This window comes from Eucalyptus grandis, chromosome 11 (assembly GCF_016545825.1).
Source record: "Eucalyptus grandis isolate ANBG69807.140 chromosome 11, ASM1654582v1, whole genome shotgun sequence".
NCBI classification, from domain to species: domain Eukaryota; kingdom Viridiplantae; phylum Streptophyta; class Magnoliopsida; order Myrtales; family Myrtaceae; genus Eucalyptus; species Eucalyptus grandis.
In genome coordinates, this window is record NC_052622.1 from 77,082 (window position 1) to 96,856 (window position 19,775).

Below are 19,775 nucleotides of genomic sequence, written 5' to 3' on the forward strand. Positions count from 1 at the left end.
CAGTTATAAGGTTTGCCTCAATATGCCTTATTCTAGCCATCGTTGCACATTTGGACCTTGAATTACATCAAATGGATGTAAAGACGGCATTTCTCAATGGAGAATTAGAAGAGGAAATCTATATGAAACAACCAATAGGTTTCATAACTAAAGGTTAAGAGCATAAAGTTTGCAAGCTTCATCGCTCAATATATGGCCTTAAGCAATCATCTAGACAGTGGTATCTTCGTTTTCATCGAGCAATAATAGCTTTTGGTTTCACGATGATCGAAGAAGATCATTGTGTATATGTCAAGCGGTCCAAAGATAAATTTGTGATTTTATCACTTTATGTGGACGATATTCTATTGACTGGAAATGACAAGGTTTTAGTTATCACCATAAAAGAATGATTGTCCTCCAATTTTGAGATGAAGGACATGGGAGAAGCTGCTTATATTTAGAAGTTAAGATCGAAAGAGATCGATCGAGAAAACTCTTTACTTTATCACAAGAGTCTTATATTATGAAGATTATTAAGCGTTTCAATATGTAGCATTGTAATCCCATTAATACCCCTATCATGCAAGGTGAAGGCCTAAGTACTGAAATGTGTCCTAAGACTCCAGAAGAAATCAAAGTGATGGAAACTGTTCCTTACGCCAGTGCAGTCGGAAGTTTGATGTATGTTATGATGTGTACTCGACCCGACATATGTTATGCCGTAGGATTGGTGAGGCGATATTAATCAAATCCCAGTCAAGCACACTGGAAAGCAGTGAAGAGGATTCTGAGATATTTGAAGGGTGCCATAAACTATCGACTTTGTTACCAAAGAAATAATTTACACTTATTGGGTTATTCAGATGCCGATTGGGGTGGAGACCTGGATGAGCGTAAATCGACTTCTGGATATGCGTTCTTGCTCAATAGAAGTGCGATTTCTTGGAATAGCAAGAAACAGACATGCACGGCCTTGTCTACGATGGAGGCAGAATTTATTGCATGTTCTGCCGCAATGCAAGAAGCAGTATGGTTAAAACGTTTCTTGGAAAATTTAGCCACTGTTACTGAAGTTCCAAGACCGGTGACAGTTTATTGCGATAGTCAAGTAGCTATTGCCCATGTGAAAGATCCCAAGTATCATGGAAGGACAAAGCACATTGACATAAAGAATAACTTCATCAGAGATATTATAGCGCAGAAAGAAGTGATCCTGCAATACATTTCAACTAATAGAATGGTTGTTGATCCATTTACAAAGGCCATTCCTAGAAACATATTCTTGACCCATAGGATGTCGCTAGGATTGCGTATAATGTGATATATGTTATTGTAGAGGATCATTGGTTTATGTATTTGTGGACAGATGTATTGTACTTGTTTGTTTATTAGTGATTTGATGTTTTAATCAATAAGTACAAATCCACTATGAGACTAGCACAAACACACATATATTATTGAAAAGTATGTCAGCAGGCAATGATTGGCTCACTCACACGAGCAATCGCCTCAAGTGCTTTAGATAGCACGTTGAGATGAGACATTATGTACAAATAAACGCTAAAGAGCAAATTTGATACATAAAATATGTCGCCTTGATTGGAGTCAAGATGAGGTCTGTGATTTGTTTATAATAAGACCGAACATGATAGTCCCACAATCATGTATGCCTGAAAGATGCCGGATGCGAGTACTTTATTGGGCGCTATAGAAAGCGAGCTGATATAGCACTCGGGCTAAACATGAGTACGTGAAACATGAGTACATGAGAAGCACGTGACTATGTTTAGGCTAAGATCTGTATGGTAGGTATATTTGATAAATGACATATGCTCTTATAGAAAGAGTAATCCACTATAGCATGTAATTCATACTACATGTGCATTGTAAGACCGATAAGGAAAGATGAGTAAAATTATCCCTATTTACTCACCGTGTGAGCCCTTGAGGTAATTTATAACTTACCTCAATTTTGTGCCCTATGTTACTTTTGACTATGTTCTCAAAGTGAGAGATCAATGTTGCTACTTTAGCATGTTATGGGCAGTCGTGAATAGATATGACCTATGGGATATGTCTAGGAAAGCAGTTGTTCTGAAATTGAGAGAGACATGAGTGCGAAGGAAGACTATTGTTGTTTTACATCTACCACATGTATTTACTGGTCGACCAATTATATCGCTCTATGTGGTTGCGGATGTAATTGTAAATTCATAGTGTTTTTTTTAGAATAGTCAAGTATAGCCTTTAAGGGATAGGTATACTTGGATTGATGTAACAAAATATGTTTGGGGCACTGTGAGACATCGATTGTTTATTTCTTTTCAGGGTAGTAGCCATTATGTCATCCCTAATAGGTGCATAATTTAAGCTCCCAAGTGCAGGTGTACTCACTAGTCGCACGGCTTATTTGCTAGTATGAATTGTTTTGTAAAGTTGATAAATGTTGAATACCTTATATTCTTGATAAAGTGCTATCAAGCCCATCATGTCCGAGTGGAAGATGTAGTACTTTAGTTGGTACGTCCATGATGGGGTGCGATTGGACCGCACCATTTGGACTTGATACAGTACGATGGAAGGACATCATTTGTAGGGGTGTCATGGAGACGTATAAAAGCCTCCTGAACACAACCGTTGGACAGGTTGGCAAACATACGCACCAAATTTCTCTACATTTCCATCAAGGAAGAAGAAGGTGTTCCATTTCATCTTTGTAAGAACAATAGGCATTTATGCTGTGGAAATCGGATGTTTTCCTTGTGATTACATCCAGACTAACGTGAGGAAGTGTTGTTCGTGTTTCATTGGCAATTCAACGTTCGTTTCGGGACCATTTGCTGTTTGCGCATCGGAATCAGGTAAGTCGTCTTCCACCAACATGAATTCCAACAAGAAGAATTTCAAATCTCCTTTTATCTTATCCCAAACTAGAAAATTATCAGTAAGAGATTTCGAACTAGTGACTTTTTTTGGGCTAGAGAAAGGTGGAACAATGTGCCAGGCTGATCTCAATCCCACAAATATCCTAGGAGGATGCATAGAAGATATATATGGCCATCCACGCCGTCAATTCCCTTCTGTCCACGGCCGTCAGCTCGCTGCTCTCTCCTCGGCCGAGCCACGCATGCTTACATCATCAGGACCTTTTGCCGCCCTCATCTTGCTATGGTCGACCACCACCTCACCAACATGTACTCCAAACTAAACATCTCGAACTCGGCCCAACTCATCCTCCAGCTCAATTCTACTCGCTCAGTTGTCTCCTGGACCTCGCTGATCTCAGGGCCTGTCCAAAACGGCCTCTTTAACTTCTTTCTACTTACGTTCATCGACATGCTAAAACGGTCTAATGATTTCACTTTCCCCTGCCTCTGGTGTCTTTTATGCCCGTTACCGGGAATCAGATTCATGGGATTGCCATTAAGGTCGCTGAAATCGTTCATGTGTTTGTTGGTTGTGGTTCCTTTGATATGTTCTGTTAAACGGGGTCAAAAGATGATGCAAATTGTTTAACTGTCCTGTGCTACCCGGGAACATATAGGCGATTTTTAGCAGGGTAAAAGTGAAACTCTGCGAGACAAGGACCGATTACTTCTTTGCACTCAATGTAGCTCTAGCAAATTGTTTGCAATCTAGAGGGAGAGTCTGCATTATTTGTTTTTGCCTTTGGGCTAACTTCCTTGCAAATAGTGAGCAAGTCAAACTTGTGAACATACAAATTGTTCAACACTCTCTCGTGTAGGCCAGCATTCTCCATAAATATGGATTGTGGGGATCAATTTTAATGTGGTGCCAAATGAGGCGTTGGAGATTCTGATATGGGATTCTACACTAATCCAAATTAGGTGTAAGATTGATATGGTAATTATTTCCTAATCACAATTTTGGACCAACAGTAGTATTCCACGTCACAGCTTTGCTGGGGGGAAGGGGTCCAATTTCGTCTTTGTGAATCGATACCATATTTGACCGGCTTGGGAATTATTTCTTTGTTGTTTTTGCTTGGGAGTTATCATTGGGGTTTATTATATGTTTCGGATAAGAGTGTTGTCTAATAGAGTTTTCAAGGATCATTTGGTCTTAAGGAGTTATTAAGAGCTTGGGGTAAGATTGGGGGTTATTCAAGGTTCAGCTATAATTTTTTAGGGGCTACCACCGATTAGGATATAAAGAATGTTCGGGTTATCTAATGGTATGCTTGGGTTATCTAATGGCCCTTTCGATGGTTTTTTTTTTTTTTCCTATGGAAGTTCTACTTAGGACTGGGGATTGAAAAAAATTAAGGCTTCCCACAAAAGAGGTCAGCGGTTACTCATGCTTATTTTCTAGCAACAAATTTTTGTGACGATCTTATCTACATCCAAAATCACCTCATCAAGTGTGAAGGGTCCAACCCCCACGATTACATGACAATGTTCATTGATTGACTGACGAGATTATTGTCCAATTACACTTCCACAACATTTATAGGCTACAAAGAACTGCAAAATTTAAATGGATACCCCTTCTGTCACTCAAATTTCACCAGTCACATGACGAGGCAAGGTAATGCATCAAGCATGAACCCAGATTCCTCACGACTGAATGACTAATGGACGGAAGTTTCATTCCAAACTCATGAGGTGATCTTATGGATACCAATATTCAAGTCAGAAGAGATGGATATGAGAAGAGGAAGATATTGGTGCCAGACGGCTGTAAAGACACGTTTTTGGTGAGCTTTAATAGACTGCGAAGGCCTGCATCCATTGTACCTGATATCAAAGACATGTATGATGGGATCAGCCGAGCCAGATGTTATGAGAAAGCCATCGGGAGACCAAGCTTGATTTATTAAAGCAGATTGTGTTTCGCTACTCTCTTGCTTCCATCCAAATGCATGCAGCTCAGTCTGCCTCAATCTCACGTCAAACAGCCGCAGCTGCGTCCCGGGAGTCCTGTGGACAAATAATGAGATGTGAAATTTTTCAGCTAGTACCAGACAATACACGTGGACTAAGAGAGGCATAATATTTCCTACCCAGTTTGAACCATGAACAAATTAAAGTCGCATGGGTTTGGCAGTACGCTCATGCACTTGCTTTCTATTTGATGCCTAAATTGCGGCCTCCCAGTTTGCACATCAAACCCGATAATTTTCTTGTCAGCCCCAGCTGACAGTACAACCTGCTTTTGCTGCATTCCAGCAACCCCCATTACAGCAGAGGAATGCAGATTCCTGTGCAAAGCCTTTGGTTTCCACTTGCTATCGTCGCCCTCCTCCTCCTCATTCCACAGTACGACAGCATGATCACAGCCACCAGTGACAAAGCAATTATCTGCCCAAGGCATAAAGCGAATGCCATTGATAATTCCCTTCTGGTGTGGCTTAGCTTCCACGAAAGATACGCGAACTCTCTGGATTCATGCATAGTCATATTAGTGACATCAACTAGTGATCCAACTTTGGAATAGATCCATGCAGTAAGGATGCTATAGGTAGGATCAAATCACTCTCATTTTTTGGTTCAAAGAATTTTATGAAGCCGACATTAGCCAGCATTAATTTCATGGCAATCCATACCCCTTAATCCCCAGACTCTTCTCTTAAGAACAGATAAGCAATGCCCTCCACCTATGAGCAGATCATCTTTAATAATTCACACAATAGTTCCTATGTTACAATAGTAGCAGTACCTTCTATGGTCCAGTGTCAGTATAACTCCTAGTTAGATTTATCCGTCCCGTACCAGATGGCACTAGAAAGGGACGAGGCTCTCTTTCTCACGTGCACACACATGCACATCCGCACATCTATCTGTCCCATTTCCATACGCATATTACATTCCACATATACATATATGCGTGCATATAGATAGCCACCACACATATGCACGTACATATACATGCGTAAGCAAACCTCAACTTCAAGCTTGGGCACAGATTTAATTTCTCTTCAAAAGAAAAAACTACTGCTCCGGACCACAAACTTACATGATTTCAGCCCCTTCCAGGTGTACATGTCAGTAGCAGGTAGGGAAAAGAATAAAGGATCAGAGGAATGTGAAATTCTTTTATCTGACAAGATAGCTCTGTGTGAAAATTAGACCCAATCCCTTACCTCTTTTGTTCTATTGAGATTTAGGATTGAGACTTGAGAGTCCCCACCATCAGCAGTGTATGCACAAAACAGTCTGTTTCCCTGAGGATGCCAAGCTACATCTTCAGGCCATCTTCTCTCCCGTAGTGAAGCACAATCAGAAGTACTGAGCAGAGAGGCAGAATGTCTGCAGTTCAAAAAATGTGAAGAGACAGCTGATTAGAAGAGCAGATTATATGCAAATACAAGCACAGGCTTGTCGTCAGCCTACATTCCATCAAATACATTATCTTTATTTAGATTTTCATCACGGTTTACCCAACACTTCCTCTTGTGTAAAGAATCAGCTTCCTCTTATGTGAAGAATCAGATGTTAACAGTAGTTACAGTAGTTCTTCTATTTTCCTACTTTCTCCAAATGCTAGAGCCCAAAGGGAAAATGGATTATGGGAGTGTAACTATGAAAGAAACTCGGAATATTTTGGGATGGCAACCGTAGGGAGCTCAAATAGATAGAAGAAGGCTGGAATCTCACTATACTATAAGTATGCAAAATGTAGCATGAGGGCAAAAGGAAATACAGGAGTGCATAACAAGTAAATCAGTGTGAAGAGGTTCTGATCAGAATAAACCAATTCAAGCTATCTCCATACAGATGGGTAGATATGCCATCCCAAATTAACAAGTGACTTGTCCATTGCAATCCAGATCACTCCACATGGTCTCTTAGCAACTTTTCTGGTTTTTCTCATCAATGAAGGGATGAGACACCATTAGGATTTGAAAGGTCACTTTATGTCACCAAGGAGAGGAACCCAACTCTATATCCAAAAGATTCAGCAAGAGCCTTCGCATCTCCTACTCGACATGTCCGACATCAACCTCCTTGGTTAACATAATTGAGTGCATAACCTATTCACATAATTGACCATATGCGATCAGCATATGGTATAAGCAAATGTTTCCCTCGTTTTGCTGAGTTTTACAACCCAACAAGCAGTCTGCAACAGTGTCCTTTTCTACCATATTGGCTAAGGGCCCCCACTTAAAGAATCATGAAAATCTGGAAAAATGGTGCTAGACACAAATCCCTTGCTCAAGAAAAATAAATTCAGTTGTAACCAGTCAAAGCTTTACAGTACAAGCACAAAACTAATCATTTTCACCAGCTCTACTAAAAATTAACATGGCATATAGAGGTATATACCACTTGACATTGTGGGAGCTCTGCATTCGATACTCCACTTTGGTACTTGAGCCTCATAGTGCAACTTCTATAAAAGCAAACTTTACAAAGGAATCTCAAGACAAATCTACCATCATTCGGAACATAAAGCCAAGGTTACCAGATCATACAATCAAAAGCCAAGGAGACACTACTAACGAGGGTTTATTGACACTAATTTCCTATTACAAACCTTGTAGATCAAGTGGCAAGACATGGGGTCCAGGTGAGTGGTATCGAACCCAAGCTTTCCCATTTTCTTACTTTTGTACCCATCTCCAAGAGGGATTTCAATAATCTTCCAAAAAGTGGTCAACAGACACTATACAGGCAAATTGAATGGCAAAAGATCGGCAGCCATTGAAGTAGGGTTATCCAGATGTTGAACTCATGCAATGACAAAGCTGCCTTGGGTCATGGAAATCATTGCACATGATAGTTGACGGCATTTGGGGTTCCATAGAGAGAGAAACCTTAAAGCTTTTGAAGGCGTTAATAAATCAGAGAAACATCATCTTGTTTGATCTAAGGATACGCTAATTTCATCTTGATTTGGGAAGGGATTCGTTGCTCTACTTGCAGCTTGTCAAATGGCTTTCGTTGTCAAATTGTCAAGAAATCTACAAACAATTGATACCTATGTGATTACAAAAAGATTTCTTTACGACACACTTACCGGATCATACAATCAAAAAGGTCATCGTATTAAATGACAATCTCATCCTAGGAAGGAGGAGTCAAGGATTCTACAATTTACCCGTTAGCCTGAATTTGCCACAAGTTGACAACTCCATCCAAAGCACTGTAAACAACAAACGAAAACCTGATTAAAAACTTTCCAAACAAACAAATGTGGCATGCGGACACATTCATAGATTACAATATGAGAAAAGAAAAATGTTGAAAAGCTAAGGGATGGACAATAAGCTGAAGCTGTCTCCGCCCCTGCATCGAATATAACCCATCCCCGTTGGAGACACAATCCTCATTTTCATTAGCATAATACAATGAGCAAAGGCAAATAATGGAACAAGCTCCTAACAAGCTAGCTTCCTTTGACGGTGAGAAAGGGGTGGAAGAAATTATTAGTTTATAACTGTCGCCTTCAAGCATTAAATTTCAGAAATTAACACATGCAATGAGTTTGAAATTGCTGTTTCAAAACTCAAACAACCCATCTCTATCCGTATTAAACTCTATCCCACTATCTTTTAGCACTGACAGTATTAAACTCTAAAAGACACAAATTACAGAGGTCTCGTGAAATGCATAATTGTCCCAAAAATGAGTTTCGGTTTCTATCATTAAAAGCCACTAATCCTAATTCTTCCTGAATACTTGCTAAAGCCTCCTTCTGCATTAAGATGGAATGGTATTAATTGATCCAAAGTCCCAATTGCAAGATATTACATCAACAGGGTTTTCTAAGCCTAACTTAGAAATATGTGTGATTCATACTAGCGTAACAAGAGGTGCCTTGTAACGAAAGTTGTACACGTTCTCCCTCCATCCTCATCCGTTATTTCTTTTTGTTGGATGATTTTAACTGTCGTGGATCTACTAGCTCGTGAGGTCTACTTTATCAAATCAGCTTCCAAACTTGGAATTCATTGCATATGCAATGAGAAACTTAGTAACACAAGTGGCCATGCCCCTCCCTGGAAAGAAAGTTTTGAGCAGAAAAGGGAAGGTGAGCGAGGACAGCTGAACAGATAAGCCCCGACTCTTATCCATGGAGAGGACAGCGTGAATACCTGGTTGCAAAAAGCAGCTCCTGTGCAGGACACAAGGCGAGACTCCTTAGCTTTCTCTTGTGTTGACTGGGAACCTGACTGCTCGTTTGGCACCGAATGGTGAATGGAGAGGACGCGCTGCGTATCAACGGGATGAGTTCTCTGTGTTCTTTATGTTCTGGAAAAGAGAAAAGGCAGGCGCAGTCAGGTAAAGATACGACGAGAGTCGAAAAGGGAAGGGCCTGGTATGGTAAAAGAAGGAGCATCTTGTGGGAGCGAGCGTTACCAAGCTTCCTTCTGGTGCCGCCCCTATCTTGAATGGCCTCGGAATCACGGGGAGAAGGACGTGCGCGAGGTTTCTCCTCCTTAACGGGCCTGGCGCTCGGGGATTGATGGAGGATGGACGGAGTCGGAGTCGGAGTCGGAGGAGGAGGGGCATTGGAGCGAGACGATGGCTTTGATCCAGAGCCTGAAAAGAAGGAGGAGGAGGAGGAGGAAGCGCGCTGAGAGTCCTGGTGGGGAATGGGGGCAGGAATGTAGAGCTTTGGTTTTGGGGGGAGGGAATGCAAGAGAAGGTCCTCACTTGTGCCGATAGGACTGGTGGATCGGCGCTCCGTCTTAACGTTTGCAGCCGTCCCATTATTAGTGAAAACGGCCACAGAAGAAGAAGAAGAAGAAGGCGCCGCCGCCGCCGCCGCCGCCGCCGAGTGTTTGCTTCGGAGCAGAGCTAATTTACCTTTGGAATCATGGAGCCTCTTCTGTGCCTCGTGGAGCTGCAAATAAAGCAAAAGAAGTAAAACAACGAGTCGGGGACTCCCATCATTATAGATAAGAGGGGAGAGCGGAAGGGTTTTCATTTTGGACGCCGCCACAAAGCGATCCATCCATCCATCCTCTCTCGCGAGCAAAATGCAAAAGGAGAGGATAAAAAGAGACCTGGGAGGTGTAATAAGAGACGCGATGACGGAGGTGATCGACTTCCTTGGTGCGATGCTCGATCAAAGCCACTAATATGGTCTCTTCCTCGTCCTCCTCCTCCCCCTCCTCCTCCCTCTTCCCAGAAGTAGGTTTGGGCTCCTTCCTCGAAGACGAAGGTGGCGGCGAACGCATTTCACTTCTTCCCGGTGCCGAAAAAATATCAACGAGCGAGAGAATCGGGAATATATAAGAAGGCGAGATCCCGCCAGCGAAAAAGGAAGATGGGGACGGGGCCGGCGGTGGAGGTGGGCCTGGGCGGCTCTTACCTTTGAGCCGACCGACGACGTGCTTTGGTGTCTACATTTTCACATTTTCACGCATAGAAGGGAAAAGGGGATTTCTGCAATTAGGAAGCGTCGTCTTTCTTTTAACTTTTTTTTTTTTTAATATCGAATCTCTTATTATTATTTCTATATGTTTAAGTCGAACTACTCAATCGTCCCCCTTTCCACTTCCCACAATTATACTTCCTTTCTTCGTTCCCACCTAATTTTCCTTTTCTATTCTCACTTTGAATTCCCAAAACTGCCATTATGTCTTCTTCTTCTTTTTGTCTTATACCCACCCATTATTATACCATCCCTATTCATTGTCTTTCCTCACATATAATTACCTAATACATGCGCATGGCCATCACATATTTTAGCCATAGTATATATAATAAGGATGGTTTGTGTACAATACAATTGGGTTTGGCGCTTAGTGAGGTACAATTAATAAATTATTAGTAATTATCATCATCATCATCATCATCATAAATCACTCCTAATTAATGAGGCATTTAGCGAATAAATTAGCAATGGCCATTGGGCCGTGCTTCGGCCTAGGTACCCGTTCGGCCACATCAAAAATAACATTAACTTCCATAATCCAACTCCACCGCCTCCGCCTCCTGTTTCCACCATTTTTCCCGTATGCCTATGGTTTTAGCTTGTTTGATTTCCACTCATGTCGTTGCAGTTACACCGTTTCCACTCTCAATGAACAAGTTCATTCACGGCGACATAGGGAAGACTGCTCCTTCTACCTTTGTTCCCTTTTCCCTTCTATCTCTTCAATTCTTACCCAACCTTTCAATTTATCTCTTTCTGCTTTCATTTCTCCTTTTTTTTCTTTTATTTGCGCAACTGGGAGAGAAATGAAGGGGACCCCTCTACAAATTCAAATTGCCCAAAAAGAACGAATAATAAAATCCATGGATCCTGTTTAGTCTAGGTTCCTGAATGGCGTTTTTGATTTTTTAGATTTCACAGAAAACAATATCCAAGAAGTTCATTACAGAAAGACCCATCAAAATAGGATCACCAATAATGCTTGGGCATAATAGTGACCTTCCCTTCGGGCTTCACCTTCGATCTCTCTCGTCCCTCACGTCGCTATCAGTTTTTCACCTTCATATGGATTAGCAAAATACACTCAGTGATCATAGAGGAGGGCACGGACACGAGTTCCAACCTGTCATGTGCTAAACAAAGGTGTGCGACTCCCACAGAAAGTGAAGGAAGCAAGTGATGAGCATCCGCCTGTGACGCTAGATAAAAGAATGAGCCTGCTGATAACAGCAACGGAATTCTAGAGAATGTCAAGTCGTGGCAGCAGCTACCCCTTACTCTTCCAAAAGGAAACCTCACATAGCCCAAAACCAATCACTCAAAACCAACTTCTTTTATGTACAATCCTCGAAAGCTTAATAGCTTGGTCTTATGTCTCTACTCCGCATGTACGATAAAAATTGTGTGGGTAGTTCTGCTAGGAGTTCTTGAACCACAGATATCTCTCCATCTGCATGGGTCGAGAGTAAATGAATAACTAACCAAATAGCTTGTATTAAGGTTGATAGTTGAACCAATCACTCACTTTGCACATCTCGAAAGGGAACAAATTGGACAATGTCACGGGTAGCAACGCGTCCATTGGAACTCTCTAGCCTTTCTCCTTTGTCCGCATCTAACACCTGCTATCAGAAAAGGTCTTAGATGAACTTTAGTAAAGGAACAATACAAGCAGAAAAGGTCCACCTAATATAATTACCTCCATTTCCTTAAAATCAGCTCCACCAACCCCAACAATGAGGATCGACAATGGCAAGTCAGATGCTTTCACCAAGGCATCTTTGGTTTCTTGAAGATCCGTCACAACACCATCCTAATAAGTAGGCCAAAGTAAATGCAACATCAAGGTGTTTCCATGAACTGCAAATAACAATCACCCATAAAAGAAAATTTTGGCTCTACTCTGCAAGAATGGAACCCGGGAAACTACAGAAGAAGAAAAATCAAATTCTCGGAGAGAGAGGTTCTTACCATGAATCAACCCCTCTATAGAAATATTGCTCTATTGAAAAATAATGCCCCTCATTTTTCAGATTTTTCTAAGCTTTGTATGTTTTGCAAGGATAATCATTATGTTGACTATATTGATGGAAATAAAAACCACATTCACCTTTTTATTTAAGTGATGAACATGACATGGTGCAGGTAGTCAACCACAATCACCATTTTATTTAAGCGATGAACATGACATGGTGCAGGTAGTCAATCATATAGTGACACAAGTAACTGACCAAGAAGTCAAAGAGCATTAGCTGAGATCCAATGCAGTGGTGATGTTTAACGTTACAAAATGGTCACAATGTACCGAGTTAATTGATCAGCAGTGAAAATTACCCCAAGTTTTGGAAATGCTTGGCTAACAGCAAAGTAGCCCCTAATATTACTCCCCTGGTGCTATCCACCATTTCCCCATACTGACACCCTTACTGAAATAACCAATATTTTCCTGCTATTCCATGGCCGGAGAACGAATCTCTTCCTGTGAAGAAGACAAGCCCCCAGAGGCAGTCATATCAAGCACCATTCATTTATGGCCCGACGTCATGTCTCTTTAAATTTCATTCTCTTTTTGTTTCTAATAATTTACAATATCTTAATAACATCATTTATTCGAATTGGCTAATTAAACAGGCAAAACTGGAAATCACCTCACAAGTGGTTCAGTTCATGGCCAATTTTAAAACATTCCTGGCAGTTGTTGCCGCATTACCAATTGACATGCTGCAACATTGATAGTCACTAGTACTTAAATAATTAAGAGGAAGTGGCAGCGATTATATAACTTATGACTGTAGAACACTTGATAATGGTCATAAGAAAGAAATGTTCGTAAGCCATACCAGCTCAGAACACACTGCAGTTGATACAACCATAACTTTTTTTATGGCATCTCATATTGTGAGATTTTGTAAGACCACTATCAATTGTTTTAAAAATTTAAGCTGTTAAATGAAAGCGTGATTTAATATTTAATTATTCTAACACTCCCCCTCACGCTTGGTTTGGTCTTTTTGCCTAGTACTAAGCGTTGATATATTAAATTAGGGAGACAAATGGGGCCTAAAAAGATTTGACCTCGGATTTTGTGGAACCACTACCCATTATTCTAAAAGTTTAAGCTGTTAGATAAAGGTGTGATTTTATATTTAATTATTTTAACACATACAATCATACTTTTTTAGCACCACCAAAATGAAGGGTCACGGACTAAAGCATGCACAATGGTCCTTTTAACCCTTTAAAGTACCAAAAGGCGAGGAAAAATGGGAAGAGGAGAAAGATCAACATCAAAAAGCATTAATTCTACAGTATCTATGACTTGTAGGCACAATTTATATATCAACTATGAAGATCAATCACAAAACACACAGTTTAGCACATACCGTGATTATTAACAGCACGAAGTATCTATGATGACCATTTGCAAGAGATTGGCCAGCAATTTGTGCCGCATTGCTAATGACAGGTCCAAAAAGAGTTGGACCCGCAAGAGAAACGTTTAGAAGTGCACTCGTATAGGCCATCATGATCCCTTGAATTCCTTCGACCTGTAATACACCATAACTACAACCTTAACTTGAAATATGAGATACAGAAATAAAGATGAATAAATAGTATCTGGAAAACATTTTACCTCGCAGTATGTACTGCTTCCATTCAAGTTAAAACAATGACAGACTGGACCATCAATTGGCCGGGCTCCAAAACCCCAAGCGGGAAATCGCCTGTCTGAATCGTAAAACTGCAATACTTCTCCAACCTCTAAGATTGCCTGTCAGTGTCATCCAAACGTGTGTCAATTTACAGTCCTTGTAGTGCGCATGTCATTGATCTCCCTCATTGTGTGAGTTCGTACCACAAGTTCCAAGAAACATAACATTTATGTGATGACCCTTTTTTTCTCCACAAGTTCCAAGAAACAGAATATTTATGTGATGTCCCATGTTTTCTCTCATGAAGGTCCAAACAGAACTTCTGGTGTTGTGGGGAATATTTTTTACCGTAATTATGGATAATATATTTAGAAAACGAAATTGAAGAGAAGCATCTCTTACTCTCTGATATGCATTTGGCCGTCCAGAGGGATCAATATAATGCAGGGAATCAGGGAGGCGAGGATTTCCATTTGAAGCTGATGGAAAAGGAACCAGAGTAACAATTGAAGTAAGTACTAGTCCCTGTCTAATTTCAAGTTCAGTCTCGGTACATAAATGGCATAGAGCAATTGCAAAAGGATTTTCACTTTGAACTAATAAAAACTATCAAATCCACAAGCCAAAATAAGTTCGGAGATAACACTAATGTATGTCCAAGTATAGTAGGTTGCTCGTAGATGCATGACAATCATGTCAGCAAGTTAACTAATTCCACATGCCAACATCTTGAGGAAACTCGTCCCCAGATTTACCTTAAAAATCCCTTCTTGGCTAAAAGCAAAAATGAGTCAACGGATTCATGAAAATATTGAAGAACATTGGAACTAAGTGTGCTTTTAATTAAGAACCATAAACTGCAGGTTGCTTCAGCCAACCTATAATTTTAACCTTCAGAGTGAAGGCAAGCATAAAATTCAAGGGGCATGTTGGCAGCAGGCGAAAGACCAAAACTACATGATTGCTAGATACAAGTAGAACAGCTAATATGCACAGGATGCCTGATCAAATCACACAATTGCATATTCTATTTCTAGCAGAAAAACTGAAGTTACAAGTGAAGACGAATATAACTCCGCTCTATACCTACCACTAAATTTACTAATCTAAAGCGAGAATTCCTCAATACAGGAACATATGGTGGAAGTGCAGACCATTACCTGTGAAATCAACAGCCACCATGAAGTTCACTTCGAATCCCGCAGCCAAGTAATCTAGAAAAGTATGTTGGGTACTCTCAGAAAATGTATCCACAAATAGCTGGCTCTTCAGGATTTTATCTCCAGCAGCAGTTGGTAAAGCTAAATTTTCTCCCGTCCCACTAGAATGAAGCTTTTCCAAGTCCAATAGTGACTTCTTCAGTTTCCTAATGCAGTGACATAAAATAAGCATTGTCAACATAATCATATATACAAGAATCAGGAGATACGAGAATCAAATGTTGACAAGTATTCCATTTACCCAATCAAATCATGTTTTCCACTGCTATTAAAGTTGAAGCATTCTATTACCAAGGGACTGTCCTGCACAACAATTTAGATATCAACATATGGATGTGGACACCTGGTATTCTTCAAAGAAAACACACAAGGCTGAAACATGGATTAAGCTTCTCATCAACTGCTAGAGCACAAAAGGAAATGGAAATTGCACCAGAAGCAAGCTTTCTTCTGCTGCAGAGTGAGCAAAAGTTGACAAGGGAGTCAAAATTCTACTCTCTCAGTAGGGAAATGTTACTACCTTGCTTCCAACTTGTTGGATATTTAAAAATACTGGCTTCCATGTAGGTTTGAGATCACTTCTGATGACCTCCGTTTTGCAGACTGGAATTGAAAGTCCACCATCCACATATCTTGAAATGACCAGGAAAGGATCCTACATTGTTGAAATCCAGAAGATGCAAAGAAAATTAGGTTGATGTTTCTCAGAGTACTGACAAGGAGGGATAAAACTGAAGCTTAGTTTCTACATACAGTCCTTGAGAAGAGATTCTTGTGCTCTAATTCTGAACACCTCAAAATCATCTCAGCTGCAGTCTTAGAGCTAATACATTCTTCAGCATGAAGAGCAAGCCTTCCGCAATTTTGGGGACAACTTAATCCTGTATATTCTTCTCCATGTGTCAGATCTAAGGTCAATGACCTGTTTGATTTGGTAATGATCTGAAAAACAAAATGATGGAGTCGAGTAAAGAGTTTCTATATACAGCATTTGCAGAATCCAATCTCCTCTGAAAACAAATATTTTGCGCATTAATTGATGTTAGCATTTTTTTTCCCCTAACTAGCAGATAAGAAAGCAGACGCCGATGACTCACAGTCACGTCATGTTTCAGGAAAGTGCTCAAAGAAAATCCAGTATAAAGAAGATGAAAATTTCTCGTTGCATGCCATACCTCAGAAAGAGCACAGGAGGCCTCACCAAGAAACTGCTGCTCCTCAAGCTTAAGCATCTGTGCCAGTCAAAAATGCTCTTGATAAATACTGTTTGCATTCACTGGAAATGATTTCTCACTAAAGTATTCTTCCAAATCACTTCAGGTAGTAACAAGAATATCTTATACATGAAGCTTAATGACTTGGTGAGAAATCCATGATACGTCAGACACTCTAAAAGCATACACAAGAACAATCAGCTGCCTCATATATCAGTCAGTCTTTAATATGTGAACATGTAGCTGCCTTCCAGAAATCTTCAGTTCACACCCCTTCATTTTTTGTCAACAACATAACACATAACCATCACTTGTCAAAGCATTTTACTCTCATTAAAAAGGATCCGTCCATAGATTAAATATAGATAAGATCAAGTAACATATAGGGTCTAATAATACAATAAGTAATGTACATCGTTTATCGTTAGCCAAACTCGATTTTGCTACTGGGCTCTTCTGAATACCGGATGTAGTAACTAACAAAAAATCCAGATCAATCATCCTAGTTATATATATATTTGTCTGTTGACCACGTCTAAAGACTCTTCTCCATCAACAAGGACCAGATAAAATAGGTACATTTCTCCCCCAATCACATGATCTAAGGCAATATGTTAAGTGTGTAGAAAACTCAAGACGACAATAGGGCTAAACACAAGGCGGGAGGATAAAAAACCAAGAGCAAATCGACCAAATACAGAATGATTTATAATATAAGAAGTCCAGCAGATCAACAATGCACTATATGTATGCTAAATAACAGAATATAAACATGAAGACTGAAGTCAAATATCCTGTAGGTTCATCAGATATATAAAACATGTCGATTAGATATGGATCTTCATCTTGTTTTCTATTTCTTGCACAGAGGGCAGCAGACCAACATGCAAACCCTTGGTGCCTCATTTCTCTGTTGTCGATTCCTAAAAGATATGCACCATTTATCAATCCCAAAAAGAAAGTTCCTTTGGCAGTCCTAACATCCTAAAATTTTTACCTTTACATCTATCTGGTGAAACTGAGTGTCCACATCATACAGACGAAACCTACAAAGTCATTGGTGAAAAATCTTAAAGTTAGAATATTGAATGATATTTAATTGAGTAAACAGATGAGGATTCCATGAAGATGGAAAAGTATACACTCACAACATTGTCTGCACAATTTCAAACTGGAAAGTGACGTTAATGGTATTGATCCACTTGGGATTCAATGAATTGAGCACGACCTCTGTCCGTCCCACCTCCTTAAGTACTCCATCTCTTCCTCTAGTGTAGACAACCAACATAGGATCACTCTAAAGCGAGAAAATAGGCAAAAAGAAAAACTGATTAGACTATGTGACACTTTTTTTCTTCTAAAAGTATCATACATAACAGAAACATGAAATCCGACATAAGAAACTCAATCTAACAGAAGAATTCTCAGAGTCGAGTGCCAAACAATCTCCTCTAAAAGCTAATTCTCGATCTTTCCTAGAAGCTTAAATTACAGTACACAGAAAGTCCAAGAAAGCTTAAATTGAAGCAGCCATTAGACGGTGGGATGGACAAGTGTAGTGTTAGTGCACTGAGGTAGACAACACTCGTTCCCAAATCGTACACCGCAAACGCCCATTCGCTCACAGTTCCGGGGGAGCAATTCCTCCCGCCTGTGGGTTGTATGCTGGAAAGAAAACAGATATCGCGGCACCAAAAGACAAGGGAGGCGTGCAGTTAAGGAAATGGACAACGTAAATGATGCAGCACGATCAACGGATCACAGCCGACATTCTGCAGAAGCTTGAGGGTCTAGAAACAAACCTTAGAGAGGACGTCCCTATCTCGCAGGACCGTGGCAGAGAAAGACAGCTGCAGAAACAGAGGTGTCTTAAGTAAAGATGAGATGGTAGAGGTAGAAAAAGGGGACTGCTTTCCAGGTGCGGGGTAGAACATGATAGTGGGTTCTAAGAAGTGGAGCCCAAAAACAAGGTCGAAGGTGCACAGGTAGAATGCTCGATTTGGCGAAGAGGGGACGACGTGGGAGAGTGTTTTGGACTCGGAGGTTGGGATCTAGAAGAGGTCGGATGGAGGCTGGCCGCAGCATATGGAAAAAGAAGAAGGGGAAATGGGGAAGAAAGAAAAGCAGCGAAGGAGACCTGGATCTGAGAGAAGAGGCCGTGGTAGCCGCGAGAACGGAGGTAGAGATGGACAGCGTCGTTGGGGGCGTCGTTGCCGTTGCCGAGGCCGATATCAGTAGGAGTGCCGCCGATGGTCGGCCTGCCGCCGCGGTCGTCGGAGCAGCAATTCCCCATTTCTCTCTCTCTCTCTCCCTTTCGCGGTCCAAGAAAGACGCGGCAGAGTCAGCGCAATGGGGGGGGTGGAGGTGGTCTTTCACTTCAAAAAGAGAAGCACTCCACCAACAGAAACAGACCCCCCGCCGCCGCCCCCCAGAGAGAGAAAAAGGGAACCAATTCACCAACCAATCAACCAAAGCACGGAGCAGAGGGATCGATGGCGAGTTGGTTCCTTTTTCTAAAGCAAGAGGTCGAAGGGGAAGAAGGGAGAAAGAAATGGGAGAAGGCGAGGGAGGAAAGAGAGAGAGAGAGAGAGAGAGAGAGAGCTGGGCTGACTTGGATGGAGTTCAGGGAAGAGAACACTGGCCCCCACTTGGCAGTGCCCTGTCGTGCGCCTCTCAAAGCCGCGTTCTCCTCTCTCCCTATTTTCCTTCTTCTTTTTCTCTCTTCTTTCTTGTTTTTTTCCTTCCGATCAGGGATCACGGATCCCCCGATCCCCCCCAATCAAATGGCTGAGCTGAGCTGAGCTGTCCGTAACTTGGTTAGGATTTTGTCATCCAATCCAACGGAAAGGGAGAGACAGGGCTGGTGATTGGAATCATTTTCATTTTGTGCCTCCTGCTCTGCTTTTGCCAGTCAACCGGCGACGTGCATGACAAGAAGGCGGCGTTGACTCTTTCTAGTTCTCGCTTCTTCTTCTCCCTCCCTCCTCTGTCTCCGTTGTCGGGTTCTCCTCCTCTTCTTTCTGCGAAAATGAATGGCATGCGCCATGATGATGATCCGACGCTCTCATTTGAAAATATATAACAACGACACTGTACGGAATACTGCTTTGGTCCGTGTCGCCGAGGGTGCCGACCCCCCCGGTCATAGATGATTTAGATCTCTTTTCTTTTCGTGTCGATGTGCGCTTCCCCCGCGATGAATCGAACGTGATGAAAACGACCTTTGCCGAGACCCGGCCATGCATGAAGAAGTCAGGATTCAACGGCGGTTGACAGCCGCATCGATGCTTTTTTCCAGGTTTTTCACTCGGGGTCCGATTAGCATCTTGCTTAGACATGTTTAATGAATTTCAAAT

General features: G+C 41.3%; 2 protein-coding genes across 4 annotated transcripts; both read right to left on the minus strand.

Moving 5' to 3' along the window:
- Positions 1–4,340: 4,340 nt before the first annotated feature.
- On the minus strand, positions 4,341–10,299 carry LOC104424259. 2 transcript variants are annotated; one of them, XM_010036623.3, is made up of 8 exons: positions 9,959–10,297; positions 9,606–9,795; positions 9,309–9,491; positions 9,044–9,200; positions 8,047–8,091; positions 6,086–6,251; positions 5,006–5,382; positions 4,341–4,922 (listed from the first exon to the last, which is right to left on the minus strand). In XM_010036623.3, the coding sequence occupies exons 1-8, from the start codon at positions 10,130–10,132 to the stop codon at positions 4,601–4,603; spliced, it is 1,614 nt and encodes a 537-aa protein (XP_010034925.2). In that variant the 5' UTR covers positions 10,133–10,297; the 3' UTR covers positions 4,341–4,600. The 2 variants fall into 2 exon arrangements, with proteins under 2 accessions (XP_010034925.2, XP_018720945.2); XM_018865400.2 differs by having other exon boundaries at positions 9,309–9,795; positions 9,959–10,299.
- An 885-nt stretch (positions 10,300–11,184) lies between these two features.
- LOC104424260 (protein BONZAI 1) lies at positions 11,185–19,386 on the minus strand. 2 transcript variants are annotated; one of them, XM_010036626.3, is made up of 15 exons: positions 18,557–19,371; positions 18,222–18,269; positions 17,568–17,716; positions 17,417–17,465; positions 16,381–16,437; positions 15,959–16,147; positions 15,726–15,860; positions 15,447–15,508; positions 15,146–15,351; positions 14,388–14,464; positions 13,967–14,104; positions 13,716–13,880; positions 12,032–12,145; positions 11,858–11,954; positions 11,185–11,782 (listed from the first exon to the last, which is right to left on the minus strand). In XM_010036626.3, the coding sequence occupies exons 1-15, from the start codon at positions 18,710–18,712 to the stop codon at positions 11,688–11,690; spliced, it is 1,737 nt and encodes a 578-aa protein (XP_010034928.2). In that variant the 5' UTR covers positions 18,713–19,371; the 3' UTR covers positions 11,185–11,687. The 2 variants fall into 2 exon arrangements, with proteins under 2 accessions (XP_010034928.2, XP_039161367.1); XM_039305433.1 differs by lacking the exons at positions 11,185–11,782; positions 11,858–11,954 and having other exon boundaries at positions 12,055–12,192; positions 18,557–19,386.
- Positions 19,387–19,775: the final 389 nt, after the last annotated feature.